General features: G+C 37.8%; 1 protein-coding gene across 7 annotated transcripts in view; it reads right to left on the minus strand.

The window, feature by feature from the left end:
- usp6nl (USP6 N-terminal like) overlaps positions 1-22,296 on the minus strand; it is a 233,461-nt gene that overhangs the window by 60,676 nt on the left and 150,489 nt on the right. For all 7 annotated transcript variants that reach the window (XM_059987357.1, XM_059987359.1, XM_059987360.1 and 4 more), the window contains 6 exons: positions 21,568-21,650; positions 19,896-19,935; positions 16,638-16,718; positions 5,731-5,838; positions 4,844-4,953; positions 200-248 (listed from right to left, as the gene is read on the minus strand). In XM_059987357.1, coding sequence (XP_059843340.1) covers positions 200-248; positions 4,844-4,953; positions 5,731-5,838; positions 16,638-16,718; positions 19,896-19,935; positions 21,568-21,650 — 471 coding nt within the window. The remainder of the gene's footprint in view (positions 1-199; positions 249-4,843; positions 4,954-5,730; positions 5,839-16,637; positions 16,719-19,895; positions 19,936-21,567; positions 21,651-22,296) is intronic.

A 22,296-nucleotide genomic window follows, 5' to 3' on the forward strand; every position in this document is an offset into this window, starting at 1 on the left:
CACAATTTCTTCATCTAAGCAATTTCCACACAATGAATTACCAGACCTCATTTCAAAATCAAAAGCTGCAACTATCACTTGACAGAAAAAGTGTAACTACCGTAATTGTGCATTTTGAAAGCAAAACTAAATAATTATATTCATTATGAAAATTTATGTATAATACTTTAGGATGAAAATATGAACCCAAAAAACATACCGTGTTGTACATGGAATAAGCTGCTAAAACATGGAACAAAGCTTGCTGCCTGTAGAAGAGAGTCAAGGCACAGAAATGATGTAAAAATTCCTTCAGATGTCACAATTAATACATAAATATATTTTGAATCGTAGTGTTAAAAATATGGTGGGAGCAAGAGTTTAGGGTGTCTGGATATGTAAATATTCCAATGCACAGAAGTAGCTGTTAAGAAAAGTGGCAGTGATGGATAGATCCAAAAGGATCAACATACTTCACTACTGTATTCAACATTGAAATTAAAAAGGAATGATTTTGCTTTCAGCTCAAGGGGATCATATTGCCTGCTCTGTATGACATGACACAAGGGAGCAATGTAAATAAGATCATAAAGTAAAACTGTTAATGGGAAAATCTTAGCGGTTTTAACAATTACCATAAATGATAAGCATTCTACTGTATTATGTTAAATAGTAAAACCACTTTAGATTGACTAATATGCAGTTTATACTGGATTACACCTCCAGATGACAAGATTAAAGCATTCAGAAACCAAAGTCTAGATCTAAACATGGCAACTAGGGAGTTTTAAATTTAATTAAATAACAATGAATTAAAAACACTAGCATCAGTGATGGTGACTTCAAAACTACAACAGTATCATAAAAATTCCACAGGTTTCACCTTTAAGCAGCAAATAGACTATCTTTAACTTTACTGGTTTACATACGACTCCAGACTCTTCAGAACATGGCTGGTTCTCATCAGCTCATGAATAAAACTAGATAAGCCATCTATCACAGAATACACAGGAGAACAGCAAAAAGTCAACTGACCAAAACATAGCCACAATCATTCCTACCACATCAAATTATGAATGGAAGTGGCTAATAATAGAAGGGCACTCCCAACAGTTAAGTGCAAAAGACAAGATAATCATTCACAATCACAGTAACTGCTGTCACTTCGATTTGAATACAACCACTACTGATAATAGGACTAGCTTTCACACAGAGTATAAATGAACAGCATGCTTGGAGAAGTACATATCATCATTTATTATTTCTGCTGGTCAGGGTGACATGGTGATATTCTGATTCTTGTTCTGTTTCCTATGCATTAGAGTCCTAGGCTCTTCCATCATGGGTTGTATTCTTCCAAGTTAATGTCTACGAGGGTTAGTGCACCTATGGTATGCGAGGTCAAGATGGTACATGCAAAAATATGTTTCTTCTGCCTCCCCTCTTTAAATGCCACTCATAATAAACAGATACATAATGATTATCTTTACTGCCAAATGAAGCAGCAAATGGTTTTTTACAACCTGAGAACAGCGAGATGTTTTCAGAGGAAACAGCTCATGCTGGCTTGGCACCAGCAAGACACAGGTCCAGTGTACACATTAATATTTGGATAGTAAATGTTACAATAACAATACTATTTAGAAATGATGCTATTTTTCCAATTGTCTTTATAAAAATTAATATTACTAATTGCTGAAAGGTTTTCTAAAATGCTTATTTTATTTCAATTTGTCTCTATTATTTAAAAAGTCCATAATTATTTGTACTAATTTGTTAATCAATGATAATCTCTGCTCCAAATTACTATGGAACATGAGAGAATTTTCTAAAAAAAATTTAAACTCAGAAAGGTTTACTTGCCCACTGGTCAAAACTGTCAGATTAAATGTGACACTCAATGCCATCCTTAAAGTACTCATTGATCAACACATTCTTCTAGCTTGTCTTTTTCTCAAGTTCCCACCACAACACAATGTTAACATTCATTTTGAGAATATTACAGTAAGGACGCAATGTGAAGATCATGTTTGGAGAAGTGTAAGCAGTTCTGGGCCCTTCATCTAAAAAAAGAATGTGCTGGCATTGGAAAGGATCTAGAGGAGGCATATACCACTGGACTAGATGTGCCTAGGCATCATCCCTGAAGAAGATGGCAGAGCCTGTCATCGAAACATCAGTTAAAATTGATACCTGCACCCGATCGGAAGCCCGAGAAGGGTTTATTAGACATATACATTGGGAAAACACGAGATCTATTTTCATCTAGAGGAGGTTCATGAGAATGATTCTGGGAGTGAAATAGTTAATGTATGAGGAGCATTTGGTGGCTCTGAGGCTGTACTTGCTAGAGTTTAGAAGAATGGGGAGGAGGGTGAGGGAATCTCATTGAAATTCATCGAATATTGAAGGCTTGGATAGAATGAATGTGGAGAGGATGTTTCCTATAGCGGGGAGTTTAGGACCAGAAAGCACAACCTCAGAATAGAGGGATGTCCTTTTTGAACAGAAACTTCTTTAACCAGATGGTGGGAAATCTGTGCAATTCATTGCCACAGACGACTACAGAGCGAAGTCAATGGGTATATTTAAAACAGAAATTGATAAGTTCTTGATTAGGAAGGTTGCAAAAGGTTACTGGGAGAAGGCAAGAGGGATAATAAATCAGCCATGATGGAATGGCGGGACATTCTCGATGGGCTGAGTGGCCTCATTCTGCTCCCATGTCTTTTGGTTAAAGCCAGTCTTCAGTCAATTTATTTTACTCTATGTGATCACAGGAGCTGGTAGATAACGCTGATAATAGACAACTTTGTGATGAGAAAGATTTACACTTAATCAATTGTGCCTTAAGGCAGGTTGTTACTGCACAGTTACAATGGAAGCATACTCCTGAAGGTGAAAACTATTCACAGAAACAGAACTTGTTCAATTCTGCCAAACACATCACAGGCTCATGCTGTTCTTAGCTCAAAAGAAGATAGTGTAGTCACCAGAGGTCAATCTGAGCTCCCAAACACCAGTGCAGAAGCTCCACAAAGCAAAGTCTAAAACTAACCACCTTCAGTGCTGCATCAAAGGTTTCCCTTCCAAATAAAATCAGGGATGTCTCCAGATTTACACTTCAGCAATGGATATTAATACACGGGCCTGTGGGGCTACTGTGAAAATGGCAGTGGCTGAGGAACAACTGAATATGTGGCTTTACACTAGGAGGCCAAGGTAGTCAAAAGCTCTAATATAATTTTCCCCCCAAAAGCAATTGAGAATGAAGTGAGGTGGGGTAAAGCATCTCCAGTCCAGCCCAACTCATTAAAAAAAAACAAACAGGTGGTAACATTGCCTAGCTACTATGCACTTTTAGCTGTGTGGCAAAAGCGATGTTAAATAAACAGAGGTCTGTCAGCCCAAGTCTCTGCTGACCATCAACCACCTGTTTACACTAATCTTACATTAATTCCACATAACTGGCCACTGTAAATTCCTCCTGTCAGTGGTAGAATCAGTGGGGGGGGGGGGGGTTGTTATGAGAATATGGATCTGCGTTTAGTTTGTTGGTGAAAAGGAACTAACATTAATTTCTTTCAATTTACAACATTTTCAGTAATGATAATAAATGAAGGAGCATCACAATTAAAATGTTCTTATCATTTTACAATGCAATAGCAAACTAAAAGTTCACATAGTTGGATTGTAATTCCAATACCTACATCTAATTCTATGCAGGTTCGAAAATAACTGAAAATTGATTCTCATTCATTTGTTCCAAGAATTGCCATCATACAGAATTATTACTTATTTTTTCTTTTGTGCTAACTTGAAATCATTGTTGACATAATGTTGCTGATAACATTATAATTTATATTAAGCCTGATATGGAAGGAAATCTAAATAAAGACCAATCACAGCAAACACACTGGAGAGTTTGAAGGGGCAAAGAGTAATGTTAATTAGTTTCCTGAGAGACGTCAATACCACCCACCATTATCTTTGCCCTAACTAATGAGGTCATTAGTATTCACTGTTCAAATAAAACCTTATAAATATACACAAAAAATGAAGTTCAGAAAGCTGTAAATAAAATGAAATACAGAGACCTACAGTAATTTAATGAGGCTACAATATTTAAAAGAAATTAAAATGAAAGCAGCATTTTTAAATTTCTTGGCAGTACAATGTGCAGCAGCAAGTCACCAAATCATATCCACAATTCTGAGAAGAATCAGGTTCCAGCCACTGCATTGAGGAACTTCAAATCTAGTTTGAAATTAACAAGGGTATAATATGAATATTTAGAAAATAGATGCAAAACAATCTTATGCACAATTTGAAGCCACTTTGCCAAGCATCTTTTTTTAAATTCAAAAGCATAATGTAGGCACTGCTGATAAAGTTATTTCCAATTCCTAATTGAGCTCAAGGACTTTAATAGCACCCTGACTTCTACTGTTGCAATTTATGTGATGAAGATATTCAGGAACAGCAGAACCTTAAGTCAGTTGCTCTTGTTGCTATGTGTGGCAGTGGACACAGGCTCAGGAAATGCAGCTAGATGAAGTCTGCAATGCATCAGTGGATGGAAGAAATAAATACTTATTGTGGAAAATATACATAAATGGAAGTCATATAGTTTGCTGTTCCCTGGCCTGACTGTTATTGGAGCCACACTCATCTAAACAAGATGGATATTTCAATTAAAAGACAATCAATCCTGTCTGATTGATTATTTTTCCCTTTACATGTAAAGACAAGGAAGCAGTTACATCTGTGTGAACATTCTCAAGGTGAAAAATAGTACAATTACTATGACAAGCATATTGTAATTAAATGAACAAAAACAAATGGATAAGATAAAATTCCTTACTTGACTCCATATCTTTCCCTGAACATGATATGGTCCCTGTAAGTACGGTTCACATCGAGGTCAATCTGCCTGATATCAGGAGATGTTGCCCGTGCTCTGTTCTTAAGTTTCTTTGTTTTTTATAAAAGAAGTTAAGGAGAAAAGAAATAAGTTTATAATTTGACCACAACGTTCTTAACAAAATAAAGCAAAGTTAAAATATTTAAAGCTAAATCATTTTACTTTTAATGGACACAAGTTAATGCTTATTTAATAAGCTTCAAATCATTCACATTCTATAATAAACTTCTGTGTAATTAAAATGTAGTATTTGATGTTCTTTAAGCAACCCACACAAAATGCTGGAGGACGCTGCAGGCCAGGCAGCATCTATGGAAAAGAGTACAGTCAACATTTCGGGCCAAGAGCCTTCATCAGGACAGATGTTCATTACTAGTTTTCTTCCAGCATTGAATCACACTAAGTTGCACGTTCATGAGCTTAGTTATCCTTCGCATGCCTTACAGCAGTCAGTAACTTCTGTCATGCTTGAGTCAAGGACCAACAAGTAGGTAACATCAAAGAAAGGGTGTGTGTGTACATCTGTGTACTGCAACTGAAACTGGTTTTCATTCAATATAACTCTTTATCAATTGAATAAAATAACCTCAAGACTTTCATCTCAATCCTCAATTTAGAGATAGGGGAAGTAACAAATTAGCAAATGTGGGTGTGAGAAAAGTATGAAATTAACGACTAAAGACCAATTATAAAAATGCTAACAAAAAGGCACAAAAATCCATAACTACCATTTTATTCTTAACTTATACTTTCAACAGTGAAAGTAAAATATAACATTCTATCACAGTTCTAGCGGTTAAAAATATCAGACATTGCTGGAAACTTACATCATACAAGTCATTTTTCTCCTGTTTTATTTTTTGTATTTCCAGAAGTAATGACCAGACCTGCCCTCTCAGTTGCAGTGGGATTCCCTTATAAATTCTCCTTACCACCTTTGAATCAAAGTTAAAAACAAATAAATTGTCTTCCATCATAAAACTCAGGCAATTTACTCAAACAGCATTATTGTATTTCCTACCTTGGAATGCTGCAAAATGATCCATCTTTTATTAATATAAATCACAGGTAGTTCCAATTATAAAATTGAGACAAGGAAATTTTACCAACTAGAGGGCTTATATCAGGCTACTTAATAATCTTAATATGCTTAGAACAACATTTCGGCGTGAATAGTTTTTCCATTTTCTAGTCTCACTAGAGGCTGGGGCAAAAGAAGTGAAGTGTGTGGTGTGTGGTGAACTATGTGCCTGTCTGGACACGCCCCCTTCTGACTGCTCCTGTGGCTCCTCCCACAGGCCCCTGTATAAAGGCGATCGAGGTCTGATCCTCTGCCTCATTCTCCAGGATGTAATATGATGGTCACTCACTGCTGGTTCCTTCTTCAGTCAATAAAAGCCGATATCTCGCCTTACGTCTCAGAGTGAGTTATTGATGGTGCATCATGGTGGATGGAAAGAGGAGAGTTAAAGTAACTAACATTAGCATGATAAACGGGTCTGACATGGAAATCAAGTTCTCAGCGCTACTGGGTTGAAAAAGCTCCTATAAACTCAAATGTTCTGGTCAATGGAGCCACGCAACACAGAATCTCACAAGTTACCAATACTTCCACTATATGTGTTCTGTGTCTTTTGTTTCCTGGAAAGATTTCCTAGATATTTTGCTAAGGTTTTTTTAAACTTTGCAGTGCCTGTTTAAACAAAGCACTATGTTTTAGGAAGGTGACCTATTGATCTCATCAGCTGTTTAGCTTTTCCAAGAGCAACATTTTGGAATCATGACTTGATTAATGACTGCTTCAGCAGCAGCACAGAGTTACTAAATAGACAGTCTACTCACTGGCCATCAATGGCTGGAAAACTCAAATGACTCTTAATTAACAAACTTACCATCTGGAAAATGGCGTAGGTTAAAAATGACTCCACAACTTTTGTTCTCAATATCATTCATTCATTCATTTATTTAGATTTGGATTTTTATTTGCAGTTTGTCTTCTTTTGCAGATTGGTTGTTTATCTGTCTTTGTGTAAGATGTTCATTGATTTGATTATGCTTCATTGATTCAATTATGTTTGTATATTTATATTTTCTACTGTGACTGCCCATAAGAAAATAAATCACAAGGTAGTATATAGTAATACAAAGTCTATGTGCTTTCATAATAAATTGACTTTGAACTCTGAAATAACAAAAGACCTTGGTTAGACAATACTCTCATATGGAATATAATACAAGAACTAGAAACAGAATGGTCAAATGCTTATTAAGATTGCTCCATCATTAAATAAATTCATAGCTGTTCTAATGTAGGCACCGACTCCACCTGTTCAACATAATCCCTGAATTCCCTATCAAACAAAATCCTGAACACCTATTTTGGCATAGATTCAATAATCCACCCTCCAGAGCTCTCTGGGATAGAAAATTTCAAAGATTCATGGTCAGGTAATAAATTCCCTCTCATCTCCATCTTAAATGTGCACTTCTCACTCTGAAACAAAGCCTCTTACTTCCAGAATCCCTCATGAGGAAAGATCCTCTCAGTATCAACCTTCTTTCTTGTCTGACAGGCTTAGTATCCTATAAGTTTTAATAAAATTACCTCCTAAAGCAGGGGTCCCCACTCTTTATTATGCCTTGGAACTGAGGGTTCTGTGGACCTCAGATTAGGAATATCTGTCCTGGAGGCTCAACCTGCTTAGCCTTATCTCATTAGGCAATCCCTTCAACACAGGAATCAGTCTTCTGAACCTTCTCTGAGCTGCCTCTAATGTAAGTTTAAAGTTCAAAGCTGTAAGTAAATTTATTATCAAAGTATGTATATGTAACCATATTCATTGTCTTGCAGGCATACTTAATAAATCCAAAGAGTAATAACCATAACAGAGTCAATGAAAGACCACACCAACTTGGGTATTCAACCAGTGTGCAAAAGACAACAAACTGTGCAAATACAAAAACAAAGTAGTTCAAAGTTCAAAACACATTCATTATTATACTTTATACAACCTTGGGATTTGTCTCCTTACAGGCAGCTACAAAACTAAGAAACCCAAGAGAACCCATTAAAAACAAAAGAAGACCGTCAAACACCCAGTGTGGGGAGGGGAAGGAGAGAGAGAGAGAGAGAGAGAGAGAGAGTGGGGGGGGGGGAGAGGAGAGAGAGAGGGAGAGAGGGAGAGAGGGAGAGAGGGAGAGAGGGAGAGAGGGAGAGAGAGAGAGAGAGAGAAAGGGGAGGAGGGAGAGGGGAGGAGAGAAAGAGAGAGAGAGAAACAAGCAATATACTGTAATAGATACATAAGCAATAAATATCGAGAACATGAGATGCAGAGCCTTGAAAGTGAGTCCATGAGTTGTGGGAACATTTCAATGTGGCAAGTGAAATTCAGTAGGTTCAGTGAGGTTTTCTCCTTTGATTCAAGAACCTGATGGTTCAGGGCTAATAACTGTTCCTGAACCTAGTTGTGAGAGTTCCAAGGCTCCTGTACCTTCTTTCTGATGGGAGCAGCAAGAAAAGAGCAAGTTCTGAGTGGTGGGGGATCCTGATGATGGATGCTGCTTTCCTGCACCAACATTTCATATAGATGTGCTCAGTGGTGGGGAGGGCTTTACCTGTGATGGAGTGGGTTGTATCCACTACTTTTTGTAGGATTTTCCATTCAAGGGCATTGGTGTTTCCATCTTTCCTCAACCATTGAATCCAAAATTGAACACTTTACCTCAGATACTGCTAACACCCAAAACATATGCAGTAAAGACTTCCTCCATTTTATACACCATCCCTTTACTATAAAAGTCAATATTCAATTTTTCTTTCTCAATGCTTAATTCACTGTTTCATACACAGGAACACCTAGATCACTCTGTACACCAACAATGTGTGGCTTTACAATATTCAAACAATAATGTTTTCCTATTCTTTCTACCAGAATGGAGAATCCATATTGCCCCACACTATATTCCAACCAACTTTTACTTAATGTGTTTTATCAGTATCCTTTTGTAGAGTTTTATCCTTGCAGCTTGCTTTCCCATCCAACTATGTAACTTCAAAGTAGATACAGTGCACTTCATGCTTGCATTGAAGTCAGTAATAAGATTGTAAATAATAGAGGCCCCAGTACCGATTCCTTTAATATTCTACTAATCACAACCTACTGCCCTAGAAAAGGCCCACTCACCCTATCTCACTGCTTTTTGTCAGTAAGCCAATCCTCTATGTTCAGGTATCATTTTCATTGTAGACCTTACCAGCTCAGTCCACTGGAGCTGACTTCACATGCCAGGACAGGCATATCCCTATCTCACAGGGGCATGATTCTGCTGGCTAACCTCACCAGGTTTAGCCCACCTGTCGAAACGGCATTCCAAGGTATGGCCACAGAGGTGCTACCCAATAATATGGCAATGTTAAGAAAATGATGATTATTTCTAAGTGCAATGAAAAGTATCAGGAGCTAATACTGAGAGAATGGAAATAAATTATTTGGTTAAACAGTAGTTTGGCTTTTTTTTATACCTTTTGAACTATTTCCATGAAATGTTGGCTAATTGGAGCAGTCAGTTAATTGGGCCAAAATGTTAATGTGTCCCAATTAACCAGAATCCACTGTACTTGTAAATGTTGTTTCTTTTGTCTTTGTCCAAAGTCACTGAAGAAAGGTGGAAGGAGGTGCATCCAGTAATGACTCCAGCCTCTCCAAGTCCATCAAGGGTAATTTCCACAACACTGCTTGTGATGTAATTTCTATCCTTAATGATGGCTTCCCCTGTACCACAGTTACGACTCTCAACAGTGCCTGTTCCATTTCCAAAACTGCTGATCTCAAACCCCACCCCCTTCTCTCTAGAGGAGGGGGAGAGGTATCTACTGGTCCTCAGCTTCTACCCAACTAGCCACCACTTCAATAACTCTGCTTATACCATCACCTTGGGTTCCCACCAACAGATCCGATCTCTTCTCTGAGCTTTCCAAAGTATACGTTACCTTGGTAGTGCTCTGGCTCACCCTTCCATTTCCACTATCCCATGTAACCATAGGAGATGCAATATGCGTCCATTTACCTCTTTTTTTCTCATCACTGAGGGATTCAAAAGCTCATTCTTTAAAAAGAAGTTCACTTAGACTTCTTTCAATTTAGTTTACAGCACTCCCAGTTCACATTGTTAATACTATTCTGGAGAAACTCTCACTGAGGAACTCCTTCATAAAGAAACCACTTGAACTCATAGAAACATACAAAACCTACTGCACAATACAGGCCCTTCAGCCCACAAGGCTATGCCAAACATGTGCCTACCTTAGGCTTTACCCATAGCCCTCTATTCTTCTAAGCTCCACATAGCCATCCAGGAGTCTCTTAAGAGACTCTATCGCTTCCACCTCCACCACCGTCGCCGACAGCCCAATCCACGCACTCACCACTCTCTGCGTAAAAAACTTACCCCTGTCATCTCCTTTGTACCTACTTCCAAGCACTTTCATCATACACATGAAACTTGTTGCTTTTCTCCCATCCCCCTTCAAACAGATTTTCACTGCAGTGGGAAATAAAAAAGTGGCTTAGTGTGATTGTAAAGTTTGGAATGGCTGGCAATTCACATGTACTATTCTTGAAAGTATCTACATTATTATGAAAATTAAATATGGAAGTACCTGCTAAATTTCTCAAGTACTCCCAAAATTTTCAAATTATATTTGCTTTGGATACTTCACCCTAATACGTGTAAGCTAAATGAATTTCAGATTTCTAAATTTATTTCGCATTTAGACTTCAATTTGAAATTGCCCCTCATATTCATGTTACATTTTTTCCATGTCACTTTAAAACTATACCCTCTGGTTTTCGATTCTTTAACTCCGGAGAAAAAAAATCTATGAGTTCTAAGTATAAAATCTGTCTTTGAGCTTGGTGGTACATACATCCATATTTTTGCTTCTGCTTGAAAGAAGGGTTTGTGGAGAGAAGATGTTTGGTATGGATATGGTCTTTGATTATGCTGGCTGATTTACGGAGGCAGTGAGAAGTGCAGAGTCCAGGGAAGGGAGGCTGCTTTCCATGATGAGCTGAGCTGCAACCACAACTCTCTGCAGTTACAGGCAGAGAAGCTACCATACCAAACCATCATGATCCTCAACTCATTTGGATAATTCCACACACTTCAATACCGAACTAACTCCACAACCAATAGACTTACTTTCAAGGACTCTACAACTCATGTTCTCTGTATTATTTATTTGCACGATATCTTATTTTGCACATTTGTTGTCAGTCCTTGTTATTTATAGTTCTACCATAAATTTTATTGTATTTATTTTTACTGTAAATGTCTGTAAGAAAATTAATCTCAAGAGAGCATATAGTGACACAGATGTACTTAGAAAATAAATTTATTTTGACTTGACTTTGATGCTTCTGAATAGACTGGTTTCTATACTGCATTGAATAAATACCACTTCATAGAAAAAGGCCTTTCAGCCCATCTAGTCCATGTTGAACTATTATTCTGCCTTGTCCCACTGACCAGCACCTGGACCATAGCCGTTCCATCCATGTACTCATCTAAATTTCTGTGAACTGTTGAAATTGAATCCACCACTGCATCCACCACTTCCACCTGTAGCTTGCTCCACATGCTGACCACCCTCTCATATGCTCCCCTTACAAATTTCACCCTTAACACATGACCTCTAGTTCTAGACTCACAGAACCTCAATGGAAAAAGCCCACTTGCATTTACCCAATCTGTACCTCTCATAATTTTGTATACCTCTATAAAATCTCCTCTCATTCTCCTATGCACTGGGAAATAAAGTCCCAACTTATTCAACCTTTCCCTATAACTCATGCCCTCAAGTCCTGGCAACATCCTTGTAAATTTTCTCTGCACTTTTTCAATCTTATTGACTTCCTTCCTGTATGTCAGTGACCAGAACTGCTCACAATACTCCAAAAGTTTTCTTTACGACTCTATCAACTTGTGACGCCACTCTCCTTTCCCTTTGATCCCTCTGTTCTACCATATTCTTCAGAGCACTACCACACTGGTTTTGTCCTCCCATTTATGTCCTACCCTGCTTGTCTTCCCAAAGGAGAATACCAAATTTCTTTAGTCTCCTGAGGAAGTAGATGTGTTGGTGAGCTTTCATGGCTGTGGCATTAATTGGTTGGACCAGAACTAGTTATTGGTGATACTCATTCCTAGGAACTTGAAACGCTTAACTTTGTTGACTTCCGATGTAACAGAAACGTGTCGAATTTGAACTTTCCTGCAGCTAATGACCAGCTCTATTGTCTTGCTGACATAGAGGGAAAGGTTGCTGTCACAGCACCATGTCATGAGGCTATCTCCTTTCTGTGCTCCTTGTTTGCAATCTGGAAAAATTCTGGGAAAGGTTGCTGTCACAGCAACATGTCATGAGGCTATCTCCTTTCTGTACTCATTTGCAATCTGGAAAAATTCACCTCTTGGCCAGCACCATCACCATTTGCACTGCTCAGTTTTTCCTCAGTCTCCACCCCAGCAAAAATTCCTTTTGTTCTCAGCATTCTCCTTCCTCCTCTGCAACTAAGCTTTCCACATTCATTTGAGATTAACTGTTTTTCTCTTTACATGCTTCTTCACTGACTTCACTTTTGTGCTTTCAGTTAATATTTCCAGCCTTTGCAGTTTTTTTGCTTTTAGACTATAAAATGCTTGGTGAGACTGCATCTACCAGGGAATTAAAGAATTCAATGCATAATTAATGATTCTATTTTATTGTGTAATGTGCCTAACCATTGTGTGTGGCAAAGGGGATTATATAAATGAATTAGGTGATAGCAATTTCCGTTTCACTAGAACATTTGCATTTGTGACAATATGTGGATAAGCTAACTACATTAAATTTTCCAATCTTTATTAAGTTCATTTTTGGTGAATATTCAAAGTACTTCATAGATTTTTAAAACTGAAAAGGAAGTAAATATACATCCAACAACAGCCAACTTATTTTTTCATTTTTCTTGTATCAATTCAGGAACTGATTTTAATAAAATATTACTAACCTAGTGTTGAATGTTGTAATTCTTTCATGATTTGCAACAGGCCTGATCACAAAGCTTCAGAACCAACTGAGATGATATGTAACTACTTGCTTGTTTATCAATTCACTACATCATATGCTCAAGAGTGGCCAAGTGGTTAAGGCGTTCGTCTAGTTATCTGAAGGTCGCTAGTTCGAGTTGCGTGTGTGTCCTTGAGCCAGGCACTTAACCACACATTGCTCTGCGACGACACCGGTGCCAAGCTGCGTGGGTCCTAATGTCCTTCCCTTGGACAACATTGGTGGCGTGGAGAGGGGAGACTTGCAGCTTGGGCAACTGCCGGTCTTCCATAAAAAAAACCTTGCCCAGGCTTGTGCCTGGAAACTTTCCAAGCCGCAATGGTCTATCGAGACTAACAGAGGCCTACATGCTCAAGTATGTATATTTAAATAATATTTCCCAAGTTTAGCAATGAGAACAATAGGGTTCTGTAAAATCCTGAAAAATCAAATTGCATGATAGAGATTAAATCTTTCAAGCATCACTAGATTCTGGAATGGTTCTGGAGGATGGGAAAATTGCAAATGTCACTCTGCTCTTCAAGAGAGGGAGGGAGACAGGAAAAAGAAAATTATGGGCCAGTTAGTCTGACCTCAGTGGTTGGGAAGATATTGGAGTTGATTGTTAACGATGAGATTTTGGGGTACTTGGAGGAAGATGAGAAAACGGGCCATAGTCAGCATGGTCTCCTCGAGGGAAAATCTTGCCTGACCAATCTGTTGGAATTCTTTGAAGAAATAACAAGCAGGAAGGTGCCACACATGAAGCTGCTTAGCAAGATAAGAGCCCATGGTGTCACAGAAAAGACACCAGCATGGATAGAGACTTGGATAATACACAGGAGGTAAAGAGTGAGAATAAAGGGAGCCTTTTCTGATTTGCTTTCAGTAAATAGTGGTGTTCGACAGGGGTCGCTTCTTTCAAATTTTGTACTGTCAATCATTTGGATGATGGAATTCATGGCTTTGTTGCCAAGTTTGCGGATGATACGAAGATGGGTGGAGGAGTAGATTGTGCTGAGGAAGCTGGGAGCTACAGAAGGACTTAGATTAGGAGAATGAGCAAAGAAGTGGTAGATGAAATACAATGTTTGGAAGTGTATGGTCATGCACTTTGGTAGAAGGAATAAAAAGTACACTATTTTCAAAATAGAAGAAAATCCAAAAATCTGAGGTACAAAGTCCTTGTGCAGGATTCCCTGAAGCAGTTTGAGCCGGTAGCGAGGAAGGCATATGCAACAATGGCATTCATTTTGAGAGGACAAGAATAGAAAAAACAAGGACGTAATGCTAAAGCTTTATCTGAGTTGAGGCCTCCATCAGTTACCAGAGTTAACCATGGATATTGCATCCTAGCTGTCTAGTTATGCAGACCTGGGAAGTACGATATAGATAGCAAGCTGTTGCTCCTGTAGCAAGCTCCCCCGCCACGCATCTGATGAGGCCAAAGAAACTGCAGAGACCGATACAGTTTGGTACCAGCAACAACACAGGTGTTGTAACATTAAACTCTATCTAAAATTGTCTTAGGGACTCCAGGTCCAATTTTTCCCCCTCCGGATTTACTCGAAGTTTTCCCCATAAGTGGATATAGCAGCAACGCAGTGGAGATTTGAGATCAGAGTTTCCCTTCTCCTCAATGAGCTGCCAATCACAGCTGATGAGCCCAATCTGCCTTAAGCAACTGGTTTAAAGGCACCAGTAAACCATCTTTAACCTTTCTCCTGTCAGTAGAAACAGTTCTGCTGTTTCACATGTGAAGGCAAGGAGCTGGACTTTATAAGGGACTGGCAAGATCTTACCTGGAGTATTGTGAGCAATTTTGGATCTCTTATCCAAAATTGGTGTGCTGACATTGGATAAAGCTCAAAGGAGGACTACAAAAGTGATTCTGGGATTGAAAACCTTATCATGTGAGGAGCATTTGATGGCTCTGGGCCTGTACTTGCTGGTATTAAGAAGAATGAGGGGCTGGGGGGGGTGGGGTGGGGATTATCTCTCTGAAACCTATTGAATGTTGAAAGGTCTAGACAGAGTGGATGTGGAGATATTTCCTATAGGTGGTAGTTTAGGACCAGAGGGCATAGCCTCAGAATAGATGGACTTCCATTTCGAACGGAGACGAGGAGGGTGGTGAATCTGTGGAAGTCGCTGCCAGGTCATTGAGTGTATTTAAGGCAGAGGTTGACCTATCATCGCTAGGTTAGGGCATGAAAGGTAATGGGGAGAAGGCAGAAGAATGAGGTTGAAAGGGAAATGCATCAGCTATGATAAAATGGTGAAGCTGACACAATGGGCCAAATGGCCAATTCTGCTCCAATGTCTTAAGGTCTAAATATTTACACAATATCATTGATACCAGCAGAATTCAGTTGTGAAAAAAAGGAGAATTACCTGTCAGAGCAAACTTAACTTTTAGCTCATTTCATTCTTCTTCAATGTTAATCTTGTTCACAATAAAAGTCATGCAAAACTTCTTCAACACAAAGCAAAACTGTCCAGATCATTTATTTTACTTAACTTGAACCTCCACCTTCACTTACACATTAACAATGGAATAAGATTGTGTGTGCTTCAGATCAATTTTGTGAAAAACTTTCATGATTACATATTAGAAACATAGAAACCTACAGCACAATACATGCCTTTGGCCCACAATGCTGTGCTGAACATATTAAACAGCATTTGAATGACAATGCAACTGTGAAGTTTCATAACCATTGTTAGCGTATTAAGTGACCCTTCTACTGTGAAACTTTCCATGAGACAAGGGGCAAAATTAGGCTACTTGGCCCTTCAAGTCTGCTCTGCTATTCCATCAAGATTGATATCCTTCCTTTTTCATCTCCATTCTCCTGTCTTCTCCCTGTAACCCTCTGACAAAAGTTGCTTTGTAGAACAGAATGATGCAAGCTAGCACACTGGTAGACTGACATTAATTGCTGCAACTTTTATTGTGTGATCAAGATTACTGCAGTTCTTTCAAGATCAAGCTGGAAATTTATATTCTGCCTTCATTGGAATACCTGTTTTACTCTTAGATGGGCAATGGTCCAGAGTTTAAAAAGAATTTCCACAAAACAAATTCTGAACTAAAAAGGAAACTATAAATTTTTGAGCTACACTTAAAATTCTGGAGGAACTCAGCAGGTCAGGCAGTACCCATGGAGGGGAATAAACAACTGAAGATTCAGGCCAAAACTTTTCACTGGGACTGGAAAGGAAGCCAAAATAAGAAGCTTGTACTCCTCCTACCTTCATAATCTTGCTCCAAATGACAGCACATCTTTCCTTAAATAAGGAGACCAAAACTTTGTACAGTACTCAAGATCAATTTCTCGTACCCTTATAGTAAGAGTTCATCATTTTTATATTCCAACCTTCATTAAGTCAAAGCTAGCACCTATTAGCCTTTCTGATATCTTTCAGATCCATATATTAGTGTTTTGCCAAAGGAGCAAGCTTTTAGCATGCATGAGGATTCCGGAATCCTTTGCTTCTGTAGATTTTTGCAGCCTTTCACAACTTATGTAATAATCAGTTGCAATAACAAAACTAAATTAATTAGTTTTATCATTTCTTCTTTCCAAACAAACTCATGTTTTCCTGCATTATATTTTATCACCTTTTTGCCCAATCACTTACCTTTTCACTGTTCTTATACTTGTCCCAGCTTTTCAACATTTTTAACCATTTTCCCGTTCTTTCGATCTCAATTTGTTTTAGCTATAAATACAAGTCAACAACTCATTACAAAGCACTAAAAGTAGGTAAAACTTAACTATGAATTATATACAGTGCCTTGAAAAAGTATTCAGACCCCAACCCCTTGTTCACAAAAGTGAGTATTACAACCATAGATTTGGATTAATTTAATTAAGAATGTTTATTTGTGATTCACACGCTTTTTTTTCCCACAATAAACCCCCCAAAGAGAAAATTGTAAAACATGAAAACCTAAAAATTGAAAAACTGTAATGTCAGCAGTTCAAAAGTATTTACTCTCCCTTGCTCAGTACTTAGTTGAACCAACTCTTGCAAGCTAAGTCTTTTTGGGTAAGTCTCTGTTAGCTTTGCACAATGTGATGGGAGCAGGATTTGCCCATTCCTCCTTGCAATATTGCTCAAGCTGTGCCAGATTAGTTGGAGAGTGGCAGTGGACAGAAATCTTGAGGTCTTGCCAGAGATGTTCTTTCAGGTTAAGGTCAGGACTCTGACTGAGCCATTCAAAAAAAATCAATTTTCTTCATTTGAAGCCACTCCATGGTTGCTCTGGCAGTGTGCTTTCGGTCATTGTCCTAATGAAAGATGAACTTCCTCTTCAGTTTAAGCTTTTTGGCAAAGGCTAGCAGGTTTTTATCCATGACCTCTCTGTATTTAGCAGCATTCATCTTCCCATCAATCCTGACCAGATTTCCAGTCCCCATAGCATGGATCTACCTCCATCATACTTTATAGTAGGAATGGTATTATCAGGCTGATGCACAGTGTAAGATTTACGCCATTCATACCCCTTTGTGTTGAGGCTAAAAAGTTCCACTTAAGTCACATTTGCCAAAATACCTTCTTTCATATCCTTGCAGTATCTTTTAGTTGATTTTTGCAAAGTCTTTATGGGCAAGAATATGCTTTTTTTATAGCCAGGCTTCTTTCTTGCCACTTGTCCATAACTACCCATTTTATGCAAGGCCTCATAGATTGTGGAGCCATGAACTTCATCTCCAGTTGTAGCAACTGCCTTTGGCAGCTCACTCAGTGATTGTGTGTGTCACAGTAGTCTCTCTTATAAGTGCCATTCTTCTTTGGTGACTAAGTTTAAAGGGGTGGCCTGACGTATTGTGGCCATGGTTTCATATTTCCACTTTTTCCACAATGCATTCCAAAATATGTTCAGTACCTCTAAGGTGATCTTGTAGCCTTCCCCATATCTATTATCATTTTGCCTGACTTGTCTTGAATGTTCTTTTTTCTTAATTTTTGTTTGGTCTGTTGAAAATCTATCTTACTGGTAGACCTTACAGACAGTGGGGGTGTTTATTCTTATGAATTCATTGAAAGGAGGTGATCCACCAATTTTCTACATCAACAACTAGGTGAACTGATAAGGTAATGCTATACTGCAGCTGAGGAAAATTAGCATAGTAATTACAAAGGGGATGAAAAACTTTTACAAACTCACAATTTTGGTTTTGAATGTTAAGTAAATTGTTGAGAGGTTCTGGAATTGTTCTTTTGATTTGACCTAATGCACAATGTTTTGTAGATCAGCTTCTACATAAAATGAGACAGTAAAATGTGAAAATAGTTGTAAGGGTTGAATATATTTTCAAGGCAAGGGACTTGTTTCATATTGCCACAAAGAAACAGTTAATACCACGCCAACATTCAAGCACTTGTATAATTATTTAAGGATGATTCCCAGCACAGCTACTGGGTCTAATAAAATATTATCCAAATACACTAAATTAAAAGGCTACATTTCACAAGCTTTTGATTTGTTGCATTGAACACAGGATTGCTAAAAATGTTAAACTGAATTGAAGTCAATGGGCCCTGTAAATTTTAACTGGTTTCACAATTCTGGATATTCACGTGTACCAATAAAAATTTTTCCTTAAGATGAACATGGCATTGTGTTAGTCTTTGTTAGAGTGCCATTATCTTTCCATTCTAATGTAGCTAGAGCAAGCCTTTTTTCGTTCCTCACTTTACTCACCAACATAATCTTTTTCTCAACCAGAAGTTGCAGAGACATTGAGAATAACCTACAAATTCACCCAGCTTGTGCTTATTTTAAGTAACTGTCAATAAAACCCATGCAAATCTTTGTCAGCTATGGCTGTGATTATATAGTGCTCTCTGAGTGACTTGCTCATTCTCTTTGGTCCAAAATCTCTAATATTATCCTGTTACCTACCAAATTTCACTTGCAAATCAATCCATTTTCTTTCCAGTCATACATTTACTGAATGTCCCAAAGTTATTTTTTTCTCTCTCGGTTTTAACATATTTTCTCTTACTCCTCCTCATCCATTCCCCTTCAATTTTTCCCATTCTTATTCACTCTGTCTGCCTACTGACATTTGTTTTTGAAGGATCACATTCTGGAAAATATTCCCAATACTATTTCATATCTCAAACTCCTCTCTTCCTGAATGAGTTTATTTGAACTATGCAGATCAACTATGCACTAGACTATTATAATATTGCACAAGAGCAGCGCAACTACTGATAATCTTCTAAAATAAAAAAGGTATCTTGGAGACCACATAGCAGAAAAGTCATTAATGCTTATAACCTGAAGTTATGGACCATGCAACTGAATCTGCACAACTGTGAGACACATCTGAATAAGAAACGGATGTACTACTGTTGCAGGCTCCCTTAAAATAATTTGATGACTTAAGGGAATCTAATAAACAAGATAACATAATTAAATAACTTGTGATGACAACCACAAGAGATTCTGCAGAGCAACACATACAAAATGACAGAGGAACTCAGCAGGTCAGGAAGCATCTATGGAAATGAATAAACAGTCAACATATTGGGCCAAGACTCTTCAACAGGACTGGAGAGGAAAGGGAAACATTGCCAGGAAAAAAAAGCCGGAGGGAGGGGAAGGGGGAAATAACTTTATGACAAACTCCTCATATTACTTAACATAAGGCATAAGCAGAATTATGCTTGCCACTAGAAAGTAATTTGCACATCTCCTGACTATTCTGTCAATAATAATGAAGTATGCATTACTACTCAAAATTATGAGCACCGACTACAGTAAAGTTATAAATGTTCTGATAATTTTCTGCCTCAGCTATCTAAGAGATTTAGTTACAGAAAAAGTTCCCAGGCCACCTCAATTACTTGGGGTTGCCAGGGAGATGTGTTGACTCTACTTACTCTTTCTTCTAAAGCATCAGGCATTGGTAGCTCCTTCTCACTGTTTATAAAACAAAATATGAATCATCAACAGAACACAATTTACTAGTGTGAACAAAGTCAAGTGCATTATTTTAACCCCTATAACACTTTAAAAGAATGTGATCTTTTATGCCAAGAGCAATTAGCAAAGGCTTGACTCATCGCATTGTCAAATGCAAAAAGCAGTATTTCCTCACAACACATGAACAAAAGTCAGAGAGGTATTCCACAACTTATGAATGTTTGGTTAACAAATTTCTGCTATATGGCATTGATTTTTTGGGCTATGTGTCATTGACAGTGATTTTTTCATATAATAGCCATGCCAGGCTCCATTCATAGTGCAATTCGTAGTACTTCCTCACATCTATTTGATTTCCATGTAACTTTCAAGACGACTTCAAACTTTCTTAGCAGTAGGTGAAGAAGGGAGCTATCCAAATGTCCATCTACAAGCTCTAACCTTAATTCCTCAACCACTCAGGAAAGTCGCAGAAAGAACTCTTGTCAACAATCAAGTTCTGACTAAACAGTAGTACCATTATCGAAATAATAGTGACAACTTTGTCTCTCACCTCTTCCACCTCCAACTCAACATATGAAGCCACCAAAATAAGAGATGGTGGTAAGGAAATTCAAAACATTATGTATGGAGAATGATACTCATTCCACAGAGAAAACTAGCTTCGTAAACCCAGGGCACATTCAAAGACTTAATAGTGTTAGGGTGATAATTAGTAAATCAAGGATTTTTAAATCTTTTTTTTTAAAACCTTGTGTGAAACCATCAAATATAATCAAAGAATGTGGACATTACTGCACTTCACTATATGGTTCAAAAGATACGTGATAAGTAAATGAATGCAAAAATCGAACATCTACGAGCAGGATCAGAACTTATTGCCTTTTGAACCAAGACTCCAAAACATGTCAAGGAGCCAATAAGGGTCTATTGCATGGATGTGACTAGATTCACATTCAAGCCAGAGAGGGGAAAAATGGAAGATCACCCTCCTCCCAAATATATTGATGAACCAAGTGAGCATTTTATATCAAATTCATGGCCATTAAATTCCTAGATATATAGAACTACATGAAATGTCCAAAACACATCCCAGGCAGATAAGAAAAAGGTTCAGGTCAATAGGACCATAATGAAACTCTTCATTAAATATGATTTTGAAACTAAAAAAAAACATGATTTTAAAAAAATGTGCAATGAAATCTGATAAGCATGTTATTTTTCAGAAAAGTAAACAAAATCCAAGGGAAGCATATTTTAGTTAGATAAGTTTATTCCTTAAAAGGGATTTAATTTCTGTCAGAAATCAATTGAAGTGAATGAAGCACATTAATGGAAATAAATTTGTAAGTTTTTACAATAGTTAAACACAATAGAAAATCTGTTCATTTGGAAATGTTGTGCATTATAATGGAATAAATCAATGATTTGACTAAGAATTCATGTTGGATTAGTGACCTCAACTGTAAATGAACCAGTATTCTGTGAGAAATTAAAGTACTATATACTAAGCTCCTGAATAATTAAAGATTTTCTTTGACAATGTACTTCCTTTTATGCACAAATTATAATACCACATTAATCATCATATGAAAAGCATACAGCTTGAAAAGAACTCCTGTGCCTTACTGTAGAAAGCCAAATCGATCAGTGATTTTATAAATATGGAAGTCTGCATCTTCCCATGGATCAATCTTTGCTCCTTCCCGGCCCTGAAATAAACAACAAACATGATCATCAATAAGGTTTCCTGGCACTTAAGTTGGCATTTAGTTCTAAAAGACGAGGGTTAAGGGGGAAGGGATTGCCAGAAAATAAAGCTCGTTTTAGTTTTCAAGTTTCCTTATAATTCAAAAGATAAATGAGACACAAATATCAGAGGTTCAGTCATTGCAGATGAACACAGCTGCCAAGAAAGAAAAATTGTCCAGACTCTCCATTCCTTTTGCATTGTTCTAAGGCTTACATAGCTCCTGCAACTATACTGGACTTTTAACTTGCAAAGTTGTTTAACAAGCCTATTTTTCCCCTACTACACATCTTCCTCAGTTTTAATTATTTCATCAGCCCCTTCCAATTGCTTCTGCCTTGGTCGCACCCTTGGAAAATATTTTAAACTGACGCCAGTGGGTCACTTGTCAGGGGAAAGATTTCCCCTCTTCTATCTTAACTCCTTAGAAGCCAAAGTGAAAATAATCGCTCCAATCTGTTCATAACGAGAACTAAACACAGTGCTGACATGAGAGAATTCAGTTTTAATTAGCTTGACTATTTCATTCTCCATAAATGTGCTGACAGTCTTCATCCTTAAGGACCTACAAAATATGATGCAGCATTTTGACACCATGATTTCATCCT

This window comes from Hypanus sabinus, chromosome 13, assembly GCF_030144855.1.
Source record: "Hypanus sabinus isolate sHypSab1 chromosome 13, sHypSab1.hap1, whole genome shotgun sequence".
Taxonomy (NCBI): Eukaryota; Metazoa; Chordata; class Chondrichthyes; order Myliobatiformes; family Dasyatidae; genus Hypanus; species Hypanus sabinus.